Consider the following 21,406-nt stretch of genomic DNA (forward strand, 5'->3'; position numbering starts at 1 on the left):
GTAATTAGTCAGTTTCTACAAGTAAATTATAATGCCAGTGCAGCATACAGGAATCTATGGGACACAATGAAAGCAGTTCTAGGAGGGAAATTCATAGCAGTGAGTGCCCATATTAGGAAAATAGAGAGAACTCAGATAAATATCCTATTGCAGAACCTCAAGCTCCTAGAAAAAGAAGAGAATAACAAACCCAAAACTCGTACAAGAAAGGAAATTATAAAGATCAGAGAAGAAATCGATGCAATGGAGACTAAGAGGCCAATACAAACAAATCAATGAATCAAAGAGTTGATCTTTTGAACAAATAAATAAAAGTGATAAATACTTAGCCAATCTTTTAAAATGAAAAACAGAACATTAAGGAAAAATAGTAGATAAAAGACTTCAAAACATCCTACAATCATTTCCCAAGTAGGAAATTTTTTATTGGTTTTTCAATGTCATTATTTCTATAATTCAATAGAAAAATCCTTTTACATTAGTATTTACTATCTTATACCCATTAGTGTATTGTTTCTGGGAAGTGCTAATTGTCTTTGTTTTAATATATATAACTATTTTTATTAAAAATTTATTAAACTTTTGCCTTCATTTAAAAAATTGAAAATAATAATCAGCTTTTAGGCATAGAAAAATATTGCTTTCTTATAGTAAAAATCCTTTAGTCTCTCTTAAAAATTTAGTTCTAGTCTACTTTTATTATGGATAAGTAAATGATTAAGTAAATGTTATGGCTTCAACTTAATCTTACAGCAGTGTGCCACAGTTGTTTCATTCTACCTCTGATCAGGCATTTTATAAACAAAAATTAAATTGTAAAAATCCCTTTTGCACATGCACATATGTGCGTGTGCACATACACACACACACAAGCATATGCTCACATTTTTAGAAAGAACATAAAATGTATGCTTCTTGTACCAACTTATACTCTTACTTCAAGTTTACTAACCATCGTATGCTTAAAAAAGCAAAGTTTATTTTATATTTATTTCGTCTCAACTCTCTTCTCTATATGCTGTGTTTATTTTCAAAGAACAATAAGTTAATTGTTTATGTAAAGAATGGTAACTACTGAGGGTCTAACTTCTATTAATTGTATAAACTCTAAATAATGAAATAAAGATCCACATACAATATAATCATGACATAAATTAAAAGATCTATGTGTTTTATTCAAGTGACAAAATATGTGAGAGATAATGGAAATATTTGAAGGCCAAATAAATACAAAACAAAAAGCTATTTATAAAAACAGGATGTGAAAATTTTTATCAGAGTTTCTCTTAGACTTTGTCCTCCTATGCCTAACATGAGCAAATACCAATCTCTGGAAGAACACTTCCTTAATCCAGGATCCTGGGAATTCTTTCATATTAATGATAATTTAAATAAATAAGAAAACTATAAGGAAATGGAATACAATAAGTGAAATTTAATAGAAACAATGTTCTGCTAGTTTAGATCTCCCAATTACTTCAACAATTGGAATTTTCAGATAATTAAATTGTATGTATAATATATAATATATATATACATATATATGTACATTTAAAATGATTGAGAAGTAAATAGTAGAATAAGAAGAAAGCAATTTTTTAAATTAGTATATATAATCAGTCAGAATTGAAAAAATAGCGGTACCAAATTTTCTTAAAATATATTTAAAAACAGATACATTTTGATTAAATATCCTTGAGAGAAAAACAGTTTTAGATATTATAACCTTAGGATATATTCTTTCAGACTAATCTCTAGCTTAATGTGATTTGAAAGTATGTGAATATTATGAGAAAAGTCAACACGATTAAAGAAAGAAGAATACAGAGAACACATAAGACAGGGAAGGAAGACTTATAAAATCACTGTAGTGAGAGTTCTTGGGTGACAAGAAGTACTAGAAACCTAAAGTCCTTATGGAGAAGAATGGAGGGTATTCTATCAGGACAGAGTAGATGTTATGGTTTGGGTCTAGATGTCCCCCTAAAGCCTCATGTGCTCATAGGCTTGATCTAGAGTGTGTGAAGCTGGAATCAATTCGTGATGCAATGCTAGGCTCAAGGGGACTAGGATTACAGGTGTGAATTCTACCTGCCCTAAGTAGTCTGAATAAAATAAAAGGAGCAGAAAGATGCTGTTAAACTGTTGCTGCCTTTGCTACCTTGTGGACACCGTGTTGTTTCTCCTCTGTGATGCTTGTTTGCCATTTCATCCTTATCGCCAAATTTGTTGTAGTCAGGGTTTGTGCAAGGGAATATATTTAATACAGGACACATAGTTTATAAGATTATTTTATGATATTTACCCAAAAAGTCTAACACAAAGGAGTGTGAGAGATTAGCCACACACTAGAGGCCCAAAGAATCCAGCTGAGGGCCTGGATCCCAGCAATGTCTCATACAAGAAGCTTGCTGCTGCTGATGGTTTTCCTGAGGAAACTTCACTGTTCTCATTGGAAGAGGAGGTCAGGGCCTTACTGTCCCTGAAAATGGTTGCTGTTCTCCTCAGGGGAGCACTGATCTTCACCATGAGCGTCACTTTCTGGCTCCAGTATAGATTCCTCAGCCTGGTGGCACAAATCCTTCACCTCAAAGGCACAGGTTTTTGGGCTTCCACCACTGGCCTTTGGGCCTTCCAGCTGCAGATTCCCAATACAGACAAACATGAAACATTGCTGTGGGCTATAGGCCACTGGCTGGACTCATGGAGGACAGTGCCTGGAACTCTAAGCCTTTAGCTGGGCTTGTTTGGGACATTACTGGGATCCAAGCCCTCAGCTGGATTCTTTGGGCCACTAGTGTGTGGCTAATCTCTTGCACTCCTTTGTATTAGACTTTTTGGATAAATATCATAAAATAGTCCTATAAACTATGTGTTCTGTATTAAATGTATTCCCTTCCCCAAACCCTGACTACAACAGTAGGCAAATTATACAACAATTGTGGCATCTCACAGACTAATTCAGACACAAAAATTATCTCTCACTCCATCACCTCACTATATTGGTTTAGATGGAGACTCGGACACATGTAGACAATTAGAGACTGAAACTCTCCATGTGTGAGTCTATGAGACTCCAATGCTTCAGACAGAGATGACATTACTTTGCAGGGTTAGGTACTCCAGGGTCGCAAACATCTTATATCACTTCTGTCCATATCCATTGACTACAAGTTGGTGTAGTCATACCTACGTACAAAAAAAAAAAAAAAAAAAAAAAGGAATTACTGTTTTTAAGAATATAAGTGCTAGCGCCGGGGATTTAGCTCAGTGGTCTTGCTGCCTGCTGTGCAAGCACGAGGACCTGAGTTTGATCCCTGGTACCAAAAAAAAAAAAAAAAAAAAAAAAAAGAATACAAGTGCTAGTGAGGATGTGCAGAAAAGGGAATGCTTGCACAATATTGGTGGGAATGTAAATCAGTACAACCATCATAGAAAACAGTGTGGAAGGGCATTTGAAAATTAAATATAGAATTATCATGTGATCAGGCTATACTACTAATATCAAAGAAAATTAAATCAGTATATCAGAAAGATATCTGCATGCCCACGTTCACTGAAGCCATATTCACAGAATTTGGGAAATGGAAGAAATGGAAGAAATCCAAGTGTACCACAACTTATGAATGTATAGAGAAAACAGACCATATAGAAATAATGCAGTACTGTTTTGCATAAAAGTGAAATTTGTGGATAGAAGTGGAGATCATTATGTTAAGTGAAATAACCCAGGCACAGAAAGAAAAGTACAGCATGTTCTCATTCATATGTGGAATACAAAAAAAAATTGATCCTAGAATTGTCGATAGGAAAATGACAGTTGCAAGAGTGTGGGGAGAGCAAGGGAAAAGAATAGATGAAGAAAGTTCTATCAATGGGTAATAAGTAGCTAAGAGAAAGGAAGTTCTGACTTGGTAGTGATCAGGAGTGTGACTGTAGACAATAATAATGTACTATACACTCAAAAGGCTGAAAAGAAATAATTTTGAAAATTAACACAGAGATGATAAATGATTGAGGAGATAAATATGTTTAAACTGATTTAAACATTACACAGTGCATACATATGTCAAAACAACATATGCCACCCCATCAATATGTATGATTTTTGTTTTTGTATCAAATAAAATTAAATTTTTAAAAAGACTAAAAATTATAAGTATTTTACAATAAATAATAAAATATAATAAATAATAAAAAGTGGACACAATTTCATAAGCCATATCTTCTATGAAAATTGTGCAATTGAAAGTGAACATATCCTAACTTACAGATTTCTAGATTTAACATAAGATTGGCATGTTCACCATTGGGGATAGATGAAAATTACTTTTTTGAGAGAGTTGAAATTCCATGCTTGATCAATGGATTCAAACCACACTTCATATATAAAACATCCTGTCAGAGATTTTTTCAGATATCTATCTCTAATTTTACATTTTAATGATAAAGTTGGACCCATAGTATCCATGATCATAGCAGAACAAAGCCATGGGAAACACTTGGCAGGTTATTGCAAGTCCAGAATCTTAAGCTTATTCCTGGATTACATTTAGAAAGCTCTTTAGATGATTTCTATGAAACTGTATTGATTGTTAAGCATTGATGTAAACTCTCTAAACATGTCATGTGTTGATTGGTGTGCCATATTCTGCCTGTTTGCTGACCACAGATGATATAGTTACTATTTAGGTAATCTGAAATATAATTAACTTGATTTTTCTTCTGGCCCCAAATCTTGGCACCATTAGATATTCAGGGAAGGAGGTATAAAACTTGACCTATATTAAATACATGAAACAAATCAGAATTTTGAAGCTCATGCAGTTGTTTGAAGAAGTAACACTAAGCATACATTACTCCTCCATTTATTTAGTTGAGGAAGAAAAAGGTAATCATTGCTCCATATCTTCAAAGTAATGGTTATGAAAGTTAAAATAAGAACAAATCTAGATTTTTTTTCTGCAGAGTTATCTGATCAGATATAGGTAATGCATAACCAGAATTAGGAAAATGCTTGAAAGCATTGAAAATTACGGTTAGCATAAAACACAAATCACAGTATCTGTTTCTTGCAAGCTCTGCTTGTTTCTCAATGTGCATATTTTCATCATATTTCTTTAGTAACTAATGTGGATGCTGCATTAATCTGAGTTCTCCAGAGAAATAGCACCAATATATAAAGACATTTATTACAATATTTGTCTAAAATGTTTGTATTAAGGAGCATAAAAAAAATCCCAGAATCTAGAGTCAGCAAGTTGGAGACCCAGGAAAGGGGGAAATTCCATGGCAAGTTTGAAAGACTGAAAATCAGAAGATTCAATGATGTAAGCTCTAGCCCAAGTTTAAAAGCAAAAAACAAATGTCCTAGCTCAAGGATAGGAAGAAGTAAATGATTATATTTCACTCTATTTTTTTAATCTATTCAGGCTTCAGAGAACTGAATGAGGTCCAGCCACATCAGGGAGGGTGATTTCCTTTATTGAGTTGACTGATTTAATTATTAATTTTGTTGCAAATTACCCTCAAAAACTCACTCAGAATAAGATTTAATCAACTATCTGGGAGTCCTGTGACCCAGTCAAATTGACACATAAAATTAACCATCACCAGTGATAAAACCTTTTTGTACTTATTTGATTGTATAATTCAATTTTATTATTTTATTAAGTATTTTTCATTTTATTTGCTCCTTAAGTTGGAACATAGATGCACACAAACATTCAGCTAAAATTTTGTCTTAATGTTATATGTTTGAAATTTTTAATAAGCCATCTAAATTGTCAGTGAAAAAGAGGAGTTTTTTTTTCAAGTAGGAGAAAAATTAACATGAAAATATGTGCAAGGAAAAACAATCCTGAAGGTATTTTCTCTGCCTTTTTCCCTACCCCAATTAAAGATTTCTTGGAAAGTGCATTTATCTTATTTGAGAAAGTTCATTTTCTTGTTTAAGGGTGTGGACACTTTTAAAGTTTAAATTTACACACATTTCATTTTTGCAGTACCAATTTCTAGAAGATGAAAGAGAACAAATATAATTGAGGGGTTTTTTAATACGTCTTCATTCATTACACTTATTAAAAAGTGAAGTCTAGGGCTTGGGATTTAGCTCAGTGGTGCCTCTCCTGCCTTGTAAGCGCAAGGTCCTGAGTCTGATCCCCAGTATGCAACCTGGGGTGGGGCGGGGTGTGAAGTCTACTCACACATACACGTCTAAGGTTTTCTTTTTCTCTCCATCTCTCTTTCATTCACACACGGAAACACACAGAGTTCTCTTCGTCCTCCTTGTCCTCATCCTCCTCCTTCTTCTTCCTCTTCTTCCTCATCTCCTTCTTCTCCTTCTCCCTCTCCTTCTCCTTCTGCTTCTTCTTCCTCTTCCTCTTCCTCTCCTTCTCTTATGTTATCATCATCATCCCTAAGTCATATGTTAAGATCATGGAAGTCAGTAATTTCAGAATTTTGCAAGTCTTTCACATACCTCACCCACTGCTTTTCCCAAGGTCTTAGAGTTCAATCTTCAGAAGTAAACTAGCCTTTTATTATAAAAGAAGTTTTAAACCTTTTGCACAATTTTAGGAATAAGATATTTACTCCCCATAAATGAATGCTGCCGGTAAAACTGCTTTCTGGTAAATCATCCTAGATACATATTTATCAGTAGTAAATAAGATAAACAAGACCTCAAGAGAACCATGTGTAGACTACTGTGCTTAATATATGATGTTGAAGAGGCAGACAGAAGCCAGAAAGATGAACAAAAGTTGGAGAACATTCCTAGAAGATATTCTTAACAGTGGTCTCCCCGACTGGGCAATATAAAACTGAAAATGAAGTAAAGTGAGAAATTATCAATAAGAGCATTGGGATAGAAATGCACAAAGAATTGATTTGAATAAATACTCTTTCTTGCACTAATTCATTTTCAGAAGAAAATGGGAACCTAGAATTTGAAGAACTCAGATGAACAGCTCTAGATATATTCCTTTTTGTGAACAATACTTCCACTTTTAAGATAAAAATTTCAATAATTTAATGATTTACACTCTGACAAAAATGAAATTTCAAGTGATCTTTCATTAAAAAAGAAATTTTAAAAGTACCTCTTTTGCCAGTTTTAAGTGGGTCAAATACCTAAAGGAAAGGAATGAACTGGCTGCCTTGGGCATAAGAGATGATGAATATAAATCAAGTCATGATGTGATATGATTCATTCCACATAAAGAGCTTTTTAGAATCCTTGCTTTTGGCAAAAAAGAAAAAAAAAAGTAAAGAAAAGAGAAAGAAAACTTGATTCCTGGCTTCTGTGTGACCTGATCACAAATACAGATCTCAGGAACATTATTTGCAAATGTGCTCGGTTCAGTTCACTCAGTCAACATATATTTAGTGACCATCAACTAGTTTGTGTGAAGCATGACTCAATCTATACTTTTAAAAGTCTTGGTGGATAAAAGGGAAGGACAGCATACTATGTTTTCAGGATAGTCCAGTCCAATGGAGAATACAAGGATGTGAATACACAGACCAAATAAGACAGAAAGCCTGTGACTAGTACTGCAATAGATAGCAACCCTAACTATTTCAAGGAAGGGAGTTATGGAGCTGAATTTTAACTGTGGAGAGATAAGGAAGCTTCATAGGGTAAAAAAAACTTTGAGTGAGGACTTGAAAAGTGACTGTGATTTTACCAAATAATGAGTAGATGTGAATTTCCGGCACAGGAAACAGAAGTTCAGAAGAAATACAAGAAGTCTGTCTATATTTGGGAAAGATGGGAAATGTTTGTAACCCTTGCAAATAGAATTGGTGGAGGGGGTGAAGGGAGGACAGGAAATGGGGAAAAATAAGAACCAAGCTATATCATGTAAAGGTACAATTACCCAATGATAAATTTAAATTTATTGTATACCTAAAATTTACCAATAAAAGAATTTAAGGAATAAAAAAAAGAAAGTGATGTCGAATGTAGATATAAAACTGGATCATATTGTAAATAAATTTTATGTTACAAATGTGAAATTTGTCCAAGCCAGGAATGAGGAATCAACAAATATTTTGTTTTAATTCAATCATGCCAATATTTTCATTTGAAAGTATTTTAGAAAAATAATGCTAGAAGCACAAACAATGTGAGGAGGAAATGGTTATTGTGATATGAGTTTCTATTCCATTGCAGAATGGGCCTTGGAAAGTGAGAACAAGTTTATTTAAGAAAACAATTCTGATGTAGCTGATTGGATAGTGAGGAAAATTACAGGATGTGAGGATATTGTAAGTATTAAAAATTGAATAATTTGTATTTGTGAGAAAAGTTATTTAATAAAACTTTAAATTTAGGTATGACATAGTAAATCCACAATACCCACACTGAAAATGGACTATTGACCACATTTTTCAGGGTAGCAAGTGAGGACATCTGTACAGGTGATAACTTCTAAAGTGTGTGGGCAGGAGACAGTGTAGGATATTGTCTATGACAGTCCTCCTCCCAAAGGTGAGGAAACAAAATGAAACAACACAAACCACACTATACTATCAAAATCTGAATGATAGTAATACAGAATTGAATCTTATACTCTTAGACAATGTATATATCAAAGATATTTTTAGAGACTGACATATTTAAATTTTAAAACATATTCTGTTCAATTTAGTTGTCTATTCATCTTCAGATTTGGGTTTGTATTTTAGAAACTGTTAAATTAAATGACCTTGATAATGGTTGTCAGTGCAGATTATACACACTAATTCATGGGTTGTAATAGTGTCTCTGTCATTTGTTAGTTGGGTGATTTGGAGAAAGTAGCTTAAACTCTGCATTTCTTCATATGTAGAACAGGACTGAGACTGTCTAGAAATATTATTAGGAAAGTACCATAGCAATAATCAGGAATGGATTATATAAGCAAGGACTAACAGTGCCTTCAAGACAAGTTAGGCTCTGGTCTATGCATTTTCAGGATATTCTCTCATTTAATCTTCATAACAGATCATAACACAAACATTTCTGATAGAATAATTTATATAATAAGTCCACAAATTCTGTCTTATCACTCTACTTTGCAGAACAAGCTGTGGAACAGATATGTGGAGCGGCTAACCAAGTTAAGCAGCTAGTATTTGATAGATGAAGGACTTAAACTCAAAGAGTCAGGGGCCAATACCTGCCTTACAAGTACTTTCAGATCTTAATTCTTCATAGGCTATTTTTTAAATCTTCTTGAGTAGATGATTTCATACATGTATTTATGACACTGGCTGATATTGATAATGCACAAATAATTCTCATCTTCTTAATGCTATATCTGCTACAATGTTATAGGGATTATCTGAATCTGAAGAGTGGTTCTCTTCTGCAGCTGAATTGCTATATACTTACAGTACATAATTCTTATCAGTATAATCAATATGTTGTTAGAAACATCTCTAATACAAGAGCTTATTGCTAGTTAGATAATTTATTTAACTGTCCTTTTTTATTGTCCCTATGGGGGTCCAGATTATGAATTCCCTGTCAGAAGACTTTTTTTCTTTCCCTTTGCCATGCAGCAGATAGCAGAGGACTGGATACATTAAAGATACACAATTCATATTTATGATAAAGAAAGGTGAAGACAATAGAAATATGAATAAATGAATAATTTTACTTTGTCACATACACAAACTATCACAAAAGTATTGAGAACTCATTTCATGATTTCTCTATAACCATTAACAAAGTTATAACCAGGGCCTCAAGATGAGGAATGTGTGTATAAAAGACCATGAGAGACTCACCTAATCATGCCTGGCCTTTCTCACTGAGTCTCCTACCTGGCTTGTTCAGAAGTGGCAGAAGAGGCAGCTGTGTCTTCCATAAGTGAAGTCGAGGTGCTGCTCAGCTCCAGAAATGTGTGAAATACTTTATTTTTGATACGGTAGATTTCTTGATTTGGAAGAAAGATATAGTATTTGAGGCTAAAATGAAGTTTCACTTTCTCAAAAAAATCTTAATATTTATAGTGGTATATTGTACAGAATAACATGCCAACTACTTACTTACCATTATGGAATTTATAACCATATTCCTACTCCATAAAAAAACTACCAAATAATTTTCCACCCTTTATGCTCTCAGCAAATATAAATTACAGGAGGGATACTACCATGTATATTTTAATATTTGGAACTAGATACTAGCTTTCTAAGTTTTGACATGCATAAATAAAATTTAAAATCCTATAAATAAGGAATATAAAGAAAATAGAAAGAAAAAATATACTAGTGGAAATTATTTTCTCACACTGAAGGAATTGGAGAAATAAACATGAGAAAAAAACATAATGAGTTTTCAGGTCTTTATTTAGGGAAAATATTTTTTACATGTCAACTATTTTGGAGAGGTGGAAGATTCTCAATTAAAAAATGTTTGGTACCAGTCTCAGAAACTGCTTATAACTATATTGTAATTAGATACCTGAAAGAGCGGCCATCATTTTCATCATACATATTTTATCAGATATATGCATTTTAATCAGTACTGATTAAATTTTCTATAAAATGTCATGTGTTGAAACTATGTATGATTAATGGTTCTAATGTCCAATGATGTCCCTGTGCTGATATATAATGCAAAAAAAGGTTATGTGGTTTATTGGTGAAAATGATGCTCTTATGTGCATTTATTTTGTTTATCCAGAATAGTTACTTAGTTTTGGTTCAGTTCAGTTGATCACATTTTAACAAATCAGTGTAGGATAATAATATAATTTTGCTCACTTGAATACAGTAAAGAGAATTGCTTATTACCTCTGATAGCTCTGTGTTTTTAGTTTCAGTAAGCAAAGAGATTGCAATTGCTATCATAGTAAAATTTTAATCTGTATATAAAATTTTACTTCTGATAGAAAATTTAGTGGGCTAATAAAGAGAGAAGTGAAGAATAACGGGAATAAAACTTCAGTAAGATCCCTATGGTTAGATATGAATTGCTATGTTCTAGACAAAGATGCAGAGGGATTAAGCTTTCAATTCAAACATAGTCTATTTTTCCATTAAATTAGATAAAATACCTATTGTTTTTCAAATTGCCTTTTCTTTTATCTTAACATATTTAATAAAGCAATCATTTCTTTAATAAATTGGATATTCCAGAAATTACAGATATAACAATGTTGATTCTCTTCTATTAAAGTCACAGAAATTTATGTTTAATATGTGTAGTATTTTAAATGAAAATATATCACTTGTTTAAAAAACTAAACAATTATATATCTTATATCATAAAATACTGAAAGTACATAAATGAACCTTCAACCAATATATATTTTTCACAATTTTTGCACTACAAGTTGCTATGTAGATCTTATTTCTTATATTCAAATTAATTTTATTTAATTCAAAACTTTTTTAAATAGTTTGAATTTTACCAACGTTGAATGTAATAGTGCTTGTGCACCTCTGCAAAACATCCTCTTTGTGTTATAATCAGAGATAACAGCGACCTAACAGTGTTAGGACAGATGTTTGCCACTAATCCTTAGTCTGTAAATAGAATTTGAGCATCTCACTTAAAAGTAATGATAAAATTAGTTTAAAATCCTTTAGACATTTTCAAAGATGAGTGTCTGAAGCATAGGTACACCTATGGAAAATGATATTTTAAAAATACAGAAACAAAATGCTTAAAGTAGAAATAACTAAGCTTTGATAAGGAAACTATTGTAAGTTTCACAAAATTCTGTTTCTAAAGAATAAGTACATTTTTCAAACTATGGAAAATTACTTTCAAGCATCAAGTCCTATCAAGTCTTAGTTTATACACACTAGCAAAATGAACTTTTAAAATAAAACGTGGTGTGTGTGTGTGTGTTCTTGTATTTCTCTTTGCGTAGCTCTTTGCATCTAGTCAGAAGGGCCCAAAAAATCCTTCTGAAAAAAATGTAGTCTTTCTATGGAAATACAAATCACAAATTCTGAATTCTAATTTGGAAAGAGTTTTTATACAGCTTATATTAAAAAATTGTATAACGACATCACTGTAGAAGTCGTATACTACTGCAATTACAAGAATACTTTTGGTTGGGGCCAGGGATTTAGCTCAGTGGTTCCACTGCCTGCCTGACAAGCGCAAGGACCTGAGTTGGATCCCAGGTTAAAAAAAAAAAAAAAGAATCCTTTTGGTAAAGATTTTCACAAAATTTCACTGTCTAGAAAACAAGAAACATGTGGATTGATAATGTTTTGATTACATAATGCTTCGATCTGGAGAAAGCTACAAAATGAGTGCTCAGATTTTTTCTTGAATTATTGGGTAGAGTTTGTAAATAATCAACCTACTTATATTTTAAATCATAAAAATGAAAATATGGTTGGTTGTAACTTACTTTTCTAAAGCCAGTAATGGAAAAAGGCTATCCTGAAGGTGTCTAAGTGTTAATATTGTCCATTAGTGAACTATTTTACTGTTTAATTATAAATTAGAGATATAATTCAACATCTAACAGAATTATATAATTTAAAAGAGAAGGTACAGGAAAACATTTTATGTTCTACCTACCTCCTTATATAACACATTCCATGATGCACAGAGTATTTCCACACAAGATAGATGAAGGAAGTATTATCAATTACTTGCTTTTAACAACTTGAATACTTACCAAATGTTGTCCTACAATAGTACAATAAATAGTATGGACTGCTATGGTCTGTGTTATGTGAATTTCCCTTCATGGACATAATCAAGTTAAAAAAGAAAACCAGGTAAACAAAACACCCAAATAAACACAATATGAGTAAATAAATCAGCCCTGTGGTATGTCCTTTGAATAAAATGAGTAGAGACCGAGTGGGAAGACTGAGTGAATCTGTAGTTACAGTAACCAGAAGAGGCAATTTTGAGGTGTCATTTAAACTGAGATCTGAAAGCTTCAAATTAAACTTTAAAAGGGACTGCTCCATTGGAATTGGATTTGGGATACCTGTTCAGGCAGACACATATATCATTAGGAGAGGGGAGGAGTCAGAGTCTATACTTTTGGCTTATCAAAATCAGTAAAGTTGGACATGCTTGTGTTGAATAGTTCACATGCATTTATGAAAATTAGAACATTTTTATTGTGCCAAATAATTACTCTGAGGCACTCACTTTTTAACATTGTTCAACAGATGTTTGGAATGTTAAAACAATTACCTAATTCTTTTATAAAGCTTTGATAATACCCTAAAATACAGTATAATTTTATATGTTTGACAATAGTTATATGCTCTATTTGATTTATTTATTTTATACGTTTCCCAGGATAGTCCACTGGTCTTACAGTCTGACAGGAATGTAACAGTGAATGCAAGAAATCACATGGGGCAGCTCACGGGACAGCTGACAGTGGGTGAGTGTTTTGGGATAAAGAGTTCTCATATCATCTTTCTCCCTTTGAAACTGTGGTTGCATACATTTGAAAAAGTAAAAGAATGTTATTTCTCTAACAGATAATGAGACATTCCATTACAGCCAACTATCTTGCTGATGCACAATAAGGCTAGTTATGATTGCCTCTATTGAGGAGTTATCACTCTTGGCAGTATGTTACAAAACAGAATTTTATGTGTTTTTGCTGGTCATTACTTCGGAAATATAAAATACATGATTTTCCTAAGAATATTTCATAATATATATTAAAGTATAGTAAGGAGACATAAAAGGCATGGGAGATAATATCCCTAGGTCTATGTTTGTTTTGGGGGAATAATTTTATTATAAATATTACCTGCTTATGGGAGCTACATACATTAGAAATTACATAATTGTCAAGTGTAGTAAATCTTACTGTTTATCAATTACTTATAAAATGTTTGTTGAAATTATCACTGTTATGGTTTGGGGGATATACAAGTTATAATTTAAAGCTAAAGAATTTCAATGTATTCTTATAAAATATATTTAATGTAAATCTATTAAAATGTAAGATATTATTACTTGAATTCATTTTATAAAAGAAAAGCCAAATAAAAAGTCAGATGTAACAGTAAAATTATACAAAGATTTGATATGCAGTAGATATTAAATTAATATAAGAATATCATATGTGTTCTAGGATGAAATTACCTAATGCTGACATTTATATATCTATATCTAATTTTTCACATTATAGATTTACTTATGTATGTTATATATAAAGAAAAAAGAAAGATAAGGAACTTACAATTTTGTGGAATGATTTATCTTTATTCTAATGAGAAATTAAAAATCATTTATATGTGAAAGTATGTTTTCAATATTTCTAATTAAATTATAGAAAAATATGATATTCAAAATGTCATAATCATAAGCATGACATTTTATTGTGCTTACTTCCATTTTTTGTTCATAAAACATTTTTGATAAATTATTTGTTTTAATGAAACTAAAGAGAAATATTTTAGAAATATATATATTTTTTCAACAATTTAATTGTATTTTATTTTTAAAAATTATTTTGTTATATATTTTACTTTATAAAATAAGCCATTATATATTTATTAAGTGCTACAATTGGGTAATATTTTATATTAGGTAAAATATGTAATTTTTAAAAGAGAGCAATGAGAAAATTGACTGCAAATTAAAAGACATGTCAATGGATGTATGTTTAATTCAGAAATATCAGATGCTAAATTTTAATGTTAAAGCAAATTCATACTAGGTATGTTTGAACTGTATAAACAGGATGACAGAAAGGCCTACATTCAGCAGATTTTACACAACATAATTTTGTTAAAGTTGAGAATCGTTTTTTTAATCTTAACTAAAATATACAAATAAAATTAATTAAAAATAAGAAAAAAAGAAGACCAAGGCACAGAAAAGGATCCAAGTCATGTCAATACTATCAAACAAGTTAAGATAAAGTTGAGAATTCTTAATAATATTTCCTTTACATTCTCTTCTTCATATAATGGAGTCCTCAGTCAAATGTAATAATGGTATAATTCTTGACTGAAGTAAAGCATCTGTTAGTTTATAGTGATTGTAATCTAATGCCATTTGTATTTTGCTACATGCTTTCTGGCAGAAAGTGTAACAACATATTATACTCATACTTGTCTTTTAGTTGCCTTTCCAAACTGATGTTAATGTACTATTAATATCTATCAAAGGAGATGAAAGAGCAAAAGTCAAGTTTATTTTTAAATGCAGCAAATTGATAAGTTAATAATGTAACCAATTATTTCTGTGGATAGCAAAGTCTTATCCAAATGAGGCTTCATCTAAAAACTGGTCCTCTCAGTGTATGGTTAGTGACTTGCATCTGTTTACTGCTTTGTATTTTTCAAAAAATATAGATCAAAAGAAGAAAATAGAATTGGGGGAATAGAGGGTTAAGACATTCTCATTTGAAGTCACATCACACCAGGCTATTTATTAGGTGAATGGCCTCCAATAAAACAATTTCTCTTTTGAAGATTCAGTTTTTCCATCTCGAAAATAGGAATAATGACATATTTTGAATGCTTTTATAAAAATGGTAGTATTTCAGTGTCTATAAATGGTATTCAATTATTTATTGAATCTGTGATTATTTTGATAATCATGTTTGTAATTATTGATGTCTTTTAAGTTACAAATGCATTGAAAATATGTTAGAAATTTCACAATGTCTGTATTCCGTGTACCTAAGAATAGTAGTTAAGGTATATATGTTAGAGTATGATTCTATTGCAGAGATATGTAACAGCATCACTGATAATAAATATGCATGCTGTACAGAAACATGAATCGCGAAAGGATAGATTTACCTTTACATAGAATTTGAAGACAAATCAATTCAAGCAGAGTAATCAACTTTCATTCCATAAAGTATTGTCATTCTCTTTTCTTGTTTCTAACTTTTTCTTTCCTTTCAGTTTTTGTTTAAGGGTACAGCCTTGATTATAGTACTCAAGTTTCATACTATTTGGTAGTATTTTAAAAATATAGTACGGAAAAAAATTTTAAGTATTCTTCATTGTCTAAGTAAAACCATTCTAATATCCACCAATCTATCAATTGAAGTTAGAAAAGTATAGTCAAGTCTTTCAATTCTAAGTGGACCTGGAATATTTTTTTTTTCTAGTTTATTCCTACTACAAAGGGGCAAAGAAAATCTGCCTCATCATTAGTTATTTCTTCCATTTTATCTTTAAAATCATATTTAAGGTTTCAGCAAAGGAAATACACATTTCCTTTTACCATACAGTTCTCTATCTCTATAAACCTTCCTTCCTCCATTTCAGCTCATAGAAATACATGCAGTCTGGGTACTACAGAGACACACTGTGCTAATTCTATCCCAGATTCAGTCTCTGAATATAAAACCAAATAATTTTTAATCCAATAAATGCATTGAAAATATTTTATATGCTTATGCCAGCTCAAATAAAACCAAATTAAATCTAAATATTTTAAAAAGAGGCAAAAATCAATTTGACAAATATTTTTGTGAAATTTTAAAGTTCCAGGTTTTATGCTAAGTTGACATAATAGCAGACATTTAATATCTGAAGTGACACACGAAGTCTAAGATTCTGATTTTTCATGACCTTTGTAATTTTGGAGGAAATTAATGAACTCAAGTTTCTTCCTCCAAATTTCTCTTCTTAGAATAAAGCTGAAAGAAAGGAATGTGATTGTTGTTCAGAAGTGATTAAAGAAATTACAACATCCCAAGAGGTCAGACTCCTTGAAGAAAAAGCAAGAACTTTCTTAAACAAGTCTCAGAATCATTCTCCAGGTCAAATTTTTCTATTATTTGATCTATGGTTTCTTCTTTGTAAAGGTGACAAAAATGGTGTTTTATTTTAGATATTATGTATTCATGTAATAACATGATTTTCATGACTTTCGATCAAATAATGTGGACAAAAGCCATTTCTTATGAAACATCTTTGTGAAGTTTATCTTCACTGTTGGTGTGACAATGTAGGTGAAAACAATTTCTTTAGGGCTGTGCATATAAAATATTTTTATGCAATTTTGATAAAATTTTCAAAGCACTAGTGATAGTATTAACTAACACTTTAATATATGTATTCATTGAAATATATTTCTGAACTATCATAAGGATAATTAATTATCCTTTATTTACCAATATTACATTGATCTTGAATAGAATAGGTTTTAACTTCATTCATAAGTATTTTAGAAGTAAATAAGTTGATTCCAGAGTTACTGCTCTTTAAGAAATCTTACCAAACTTGACTAAAGTATTAAATTACAGATTGTTTTATATTATATCATAAAATACTTTTTCATTTATATTATCAAATATTTTTATAAAACAATATAAAAACTAAAATGACCTCCCTTCTCATCTACCTTGAGTCAACATTCTGTACGTTTGGATGATACAAATAACAAGAAGATAAACTGAGAAGTTTAACAAAGAATAATCTTAATGAGTTGAACTACTTTTTATTTTAATATAGCTCTTTCATTTAATTTCAGTCACAAGGGGTATCTTTTAAGCAATTCATAGTGGCTGCTTATATGGTTCTATACCAAAAACATGAGAAGTTCCACAATGTCAACTCCATATCATCATCTTAGTAAACATTAGGACAAGCTGGGTGTTTAAAACTGGGATGTCATTGCCCTGAAAATTTGCTTTTAAAGTATACTCAAACTACAGTCTTCTATTTCAAGTAGTATGTCATATTTTATCTTCTTTTTGTTTAATGTTCAATATATTTGGGGAAATATGTCTTTAAGAATTAGCTCCTAAGAACTGCTAGTTGTTATTGTGAGAATCTGTACGGAACAGAGAAAGGGGATGTTACCAGGATCCCTGTGGGACCTGGTCTCCTGTGAGCCAGGACCCCACAAGGCAAATTAAAGAATAAGGACAGGAAACAAGATTTAGCAAAGAAGCTGGGTTCTGGGCCTGATCAATGCTGCCCTGTGCAGCAAAGATGAAGGCACCCCAAGCTGGTCACTATTTATTGGGTTCATAGGGAATAACAGATGACCCAGAAGGTGGTGATAATTCTAAATTGACAAAGATCTCATAATCAGAGAAAGGATCAGATGACTGGAAGAGTGATGGTAATCCTATGATCATAATCCTTATGCTGATGAGGTTCTTAGGCCCATGAGAAATTTAAACTGATTAGCATCATAAGATGAGGAAAGATGTTCTTACAAAAGTAGGTGGGATGGGTTAAGCTAGTAAGAAATTTATCTTTCCCCAGCTGAAACCATTCTCTTACTACTGGATTCTCAAAGAACTAGGATGTTTTAAGCTGATGTAATTAGCATCATGGGACCATTGTGGTCTCAGCTGTGACCAGAGGCAAAAAATGGAATTATGTTTTGGCATGTTATAGACAGCCTGTAGGCAAAAAGACTAGCCCTAATCACAATTTCATTATGAAATGATTTTTCTCCAAAATTATGTAAAATGGCTTCTGAAAAGAATCATTTACTCATCTTCAAAAATCTAATTTCCAGTTACCAATTTGTGAGTGACATAATAATCAGATTCTATGAAAATCTTAATTACAATCTTTAATTCCTCATTCTTTGATTTTCCTCCATAATTCTTGAATGTTTCCAGTCACAGATTTCTTAAGTAGGTCTGAATTAAAATAAAAAGAAGAAATGACATTTTAATTAAATTAAACAAAGTGATATTTATAGTTAGTAGCCTTTTTTTCATGTTCCACATTGGAGGATTAAGGATCACATAGTAGGAAAATTGCGAAAGCGAGCTTCTGTAGAAGGGTTGACTGAATTTTTCAGACGGGGTGGTTGCCTACCTTGCCCAGTGGGACTTATTTGGAAGCCAAAGTTAAAGGGCAGCAATGGTAATGGTCACACACCCCATAACAGACATTTGGGACAGATTGTCTAGCCTTTCACGTAACTATCATTTAGTTACACACTAACACATTTCTTAAAACTCATGACCACAGAATATTTGATTTATGAGAGAAATCAGAAAAAAGAGCAGTAATATTCTATCAGAAAATGTTTTTCTTTCATTTCTTCACTTGTAATTTTTGAGTCAATACATGTGATGAATACAATGTGATAAAAATGAGCATTTTAAATAGAGTTAGAGGACAGGGAGTTAATCATATTCTTGAAGGTTTCATTAGTACATCTTCATTCATATGAAAACCTACAGGGACTAATGAAACTACAATCATCTTCCTGGTGGTGAAGGTATAAAGGGAAATATAACCAATGGAATGATGCTACTGTACCTCAGAATAATAAATATGGTCTTATGGGAAACAAAAAATGTCTTCTTCAGATACACCAATGAAAATTACATATTGTTTCATAGAGTGATGCACAATATAGTATGTACTATTTTGACTATCTCTACTTACAAAAAAAACCAGGCCAACAAATAGTCTAACTAAAATGTTTAAAGCATGGTTGAAACATGAAAACAAAGTGAAGAAATTATAAATGGTTGAAGAAAAAAGATTAGTGGTCCAACTTAATACAGAGATAAACATCTAGATGTGTATAATAATATGTACTCTTTTTAGATCTTTTTAATTGAAGTTTACTTTTACCTGGGTTTGCCACTGAGGACAATATATATATGCTCATATTTATACCACCCCAATTTGTAATAATTAAGTCTTGGAATCAGCTTATATGACCATCAACAGAAAAATGGATAAATAAAATATGATATTTCCACACCATGGAGTGCTACTCTGTCATAAAGATAAAGTTGAATCAATTGTAGTATAATTAATAGCCTTTAGGACATAATGTTAATTGAAATAAGTTAGACACATAAGGTTAAATATCATGTAGTTCTTCTTATATGACAAAGCCAGAATAAAAATAAAGAACAAAATAGAATATAGATAATAGGAAGTGGGGAGATAGGTCTTTCTCAAAGAGGAAGGAAATGAAGTGGTGAAGGAGAAGGAAGGTAAAGAGGCATAGATGATGAAGAAAAGGAATTGGGATGTGTTATATACATGAACCAGTTCCACACAAGGAATGGAAACATTATGTACTGCAGAAATGTCAAAAAAAGTAAGAGGATCAAGGGAGAGGGAGAGGGGGAGGGAGAGAGAGGAAGCAATGAAAAAAGGAATTATGATGTGTTATGTACATGAGGCAACTTCCCACAAGGAATGTAGTACACACGTGTACTAATAAACTAAACTAAAAAATTTTTCAAGGTGAAATTTCAAAATACTTGTTACTATGGTTTATTTATTCCAGAAATAATGGATCTGACAATAAAACTGATATCCTTTGGAAAAACCAGAAGACCCTAGGATTCTTAATGGGAGTGATGTTCTTCAGACTACTTCAATATGTCCCCAAACAGCTAATACACACAGACAGCCAGCCAGCCAGCCAGACACACACACACACACACACACACACACACACACACAACTGTATATAATTGTGTAAAGAAAATACTGAAAAGCCAAATTAAAATAGGTTTTTAAAAATAATTTCTGAGTCTACAGACGCAGAACTGATTAAGATATGAACATACTTTATTACATACAACATGACATAATTTGAGTCTGAAAGTTTATTTTAAAATTATTTTCTAATCACCAAATGTAATAAAATCAAACCTCAATAATGTTCAGTCAATAAAGCACATAAGTAGGAATTCAGCTTTACTATTAAGAAATTGATACACAATGATGCTCATTAGATTTTTTGAAGCTGCTGAGCAATTTTTGAGAATTGCACAAATTTAAATTAATCTAAGATTTCACATTGACACAGAATCTGCTTCATAGAATCTTTGATTGTAATTAAGAAATGCTAAAGAAAACCAGTAAAATTAAAACATACAGTATTCAATGAAAATGATTAAATATATGACAATATATGGATTTTTACTGTTAGCAATAGTACGTCAGTTGTATAAATTGCATAATACATCAATATGTTGTAGAGAGTATTTTCATCTAGAAATGATGATTTTCTCAGAAAGTTTTATAAAGCATTTAATCAACATTGTGAACGCGGAAGCCAGCTGAACCCCAGTCCTGTCACTTCTTATTTCTGTGACCTGCAAGCTACTCCAGGCACACTCTCCAGGCTCCTTAGGGATCTTGTGATTACCACATCCTGTTGGAGATGTGAGTTTCAAATAGGTTAATATACGTGAAGGATTTGGAACACTCCCTGAAGAATAATATGCATTACATATATGTTAATAAGTCTATATTTTTTAGATCTGCATGTAAATAACTTGTATATTTGACCCAGCCTCTGTGCTTCTCTTGCCCTATAAATGAAGTGAATCTATTTTGTTGTTAGATTGTTTCCGTGTTTCTTTGCTACTCCAAATCTAAGATGAAATCACTCAATTAATCTTCTGATTCAGTACATTCCTAATATTCAATATTACAAAATGACATCAGGTTTTATTTTTTGCTTCATATTATAAATAACATTTTCTCA

General features: G+C 31.6%; 1 protein-coding gene across 9 annotated transcripts in view; it reads left to right on the top strand.

Moving 5' to 3' along the window:
* The window catches only part of Sgcz (sarcoglycan zeta), a 994,036-nt gene that overhangs the window by 874,834 nt on the left and 97,796 nt on the right, over positions 1 to 21,406 (top strand). For all 9 annotated transcript variants that reach the window (XM_087217210.1, XM_087217208.1, XM_087217206.1 and 6 more), the window contains one exon: positions 13,283 to 13,370. In XM_087217210.1, the coding sequence (XP_087073336.1) occupies positions 13,283 to 13,370 (88 nt within the window). The remainder of the gene's footprint in view (positions 1 to 13,282; positions 13,371 to 21,406) is intronic.

Source organism: Heterocephalus glaber, unplaced genomic scaffold (genome assembly GCF_053883595.1).
Source record: "Heterocephalus glaber isolate CG9 unplaced genomic scaffold, H.glaber_assembly_v1.0 deba00001461, whole genome shotgun sequence".
In the NCBI taxonomy this organism is placed as follows: domain Eukaryota; kingdom Metazoa; phylum Chordata; class Mammalia; order Rodentia; family Bathyergidae; genus Heterocephalus; species Heterocephalus glaber.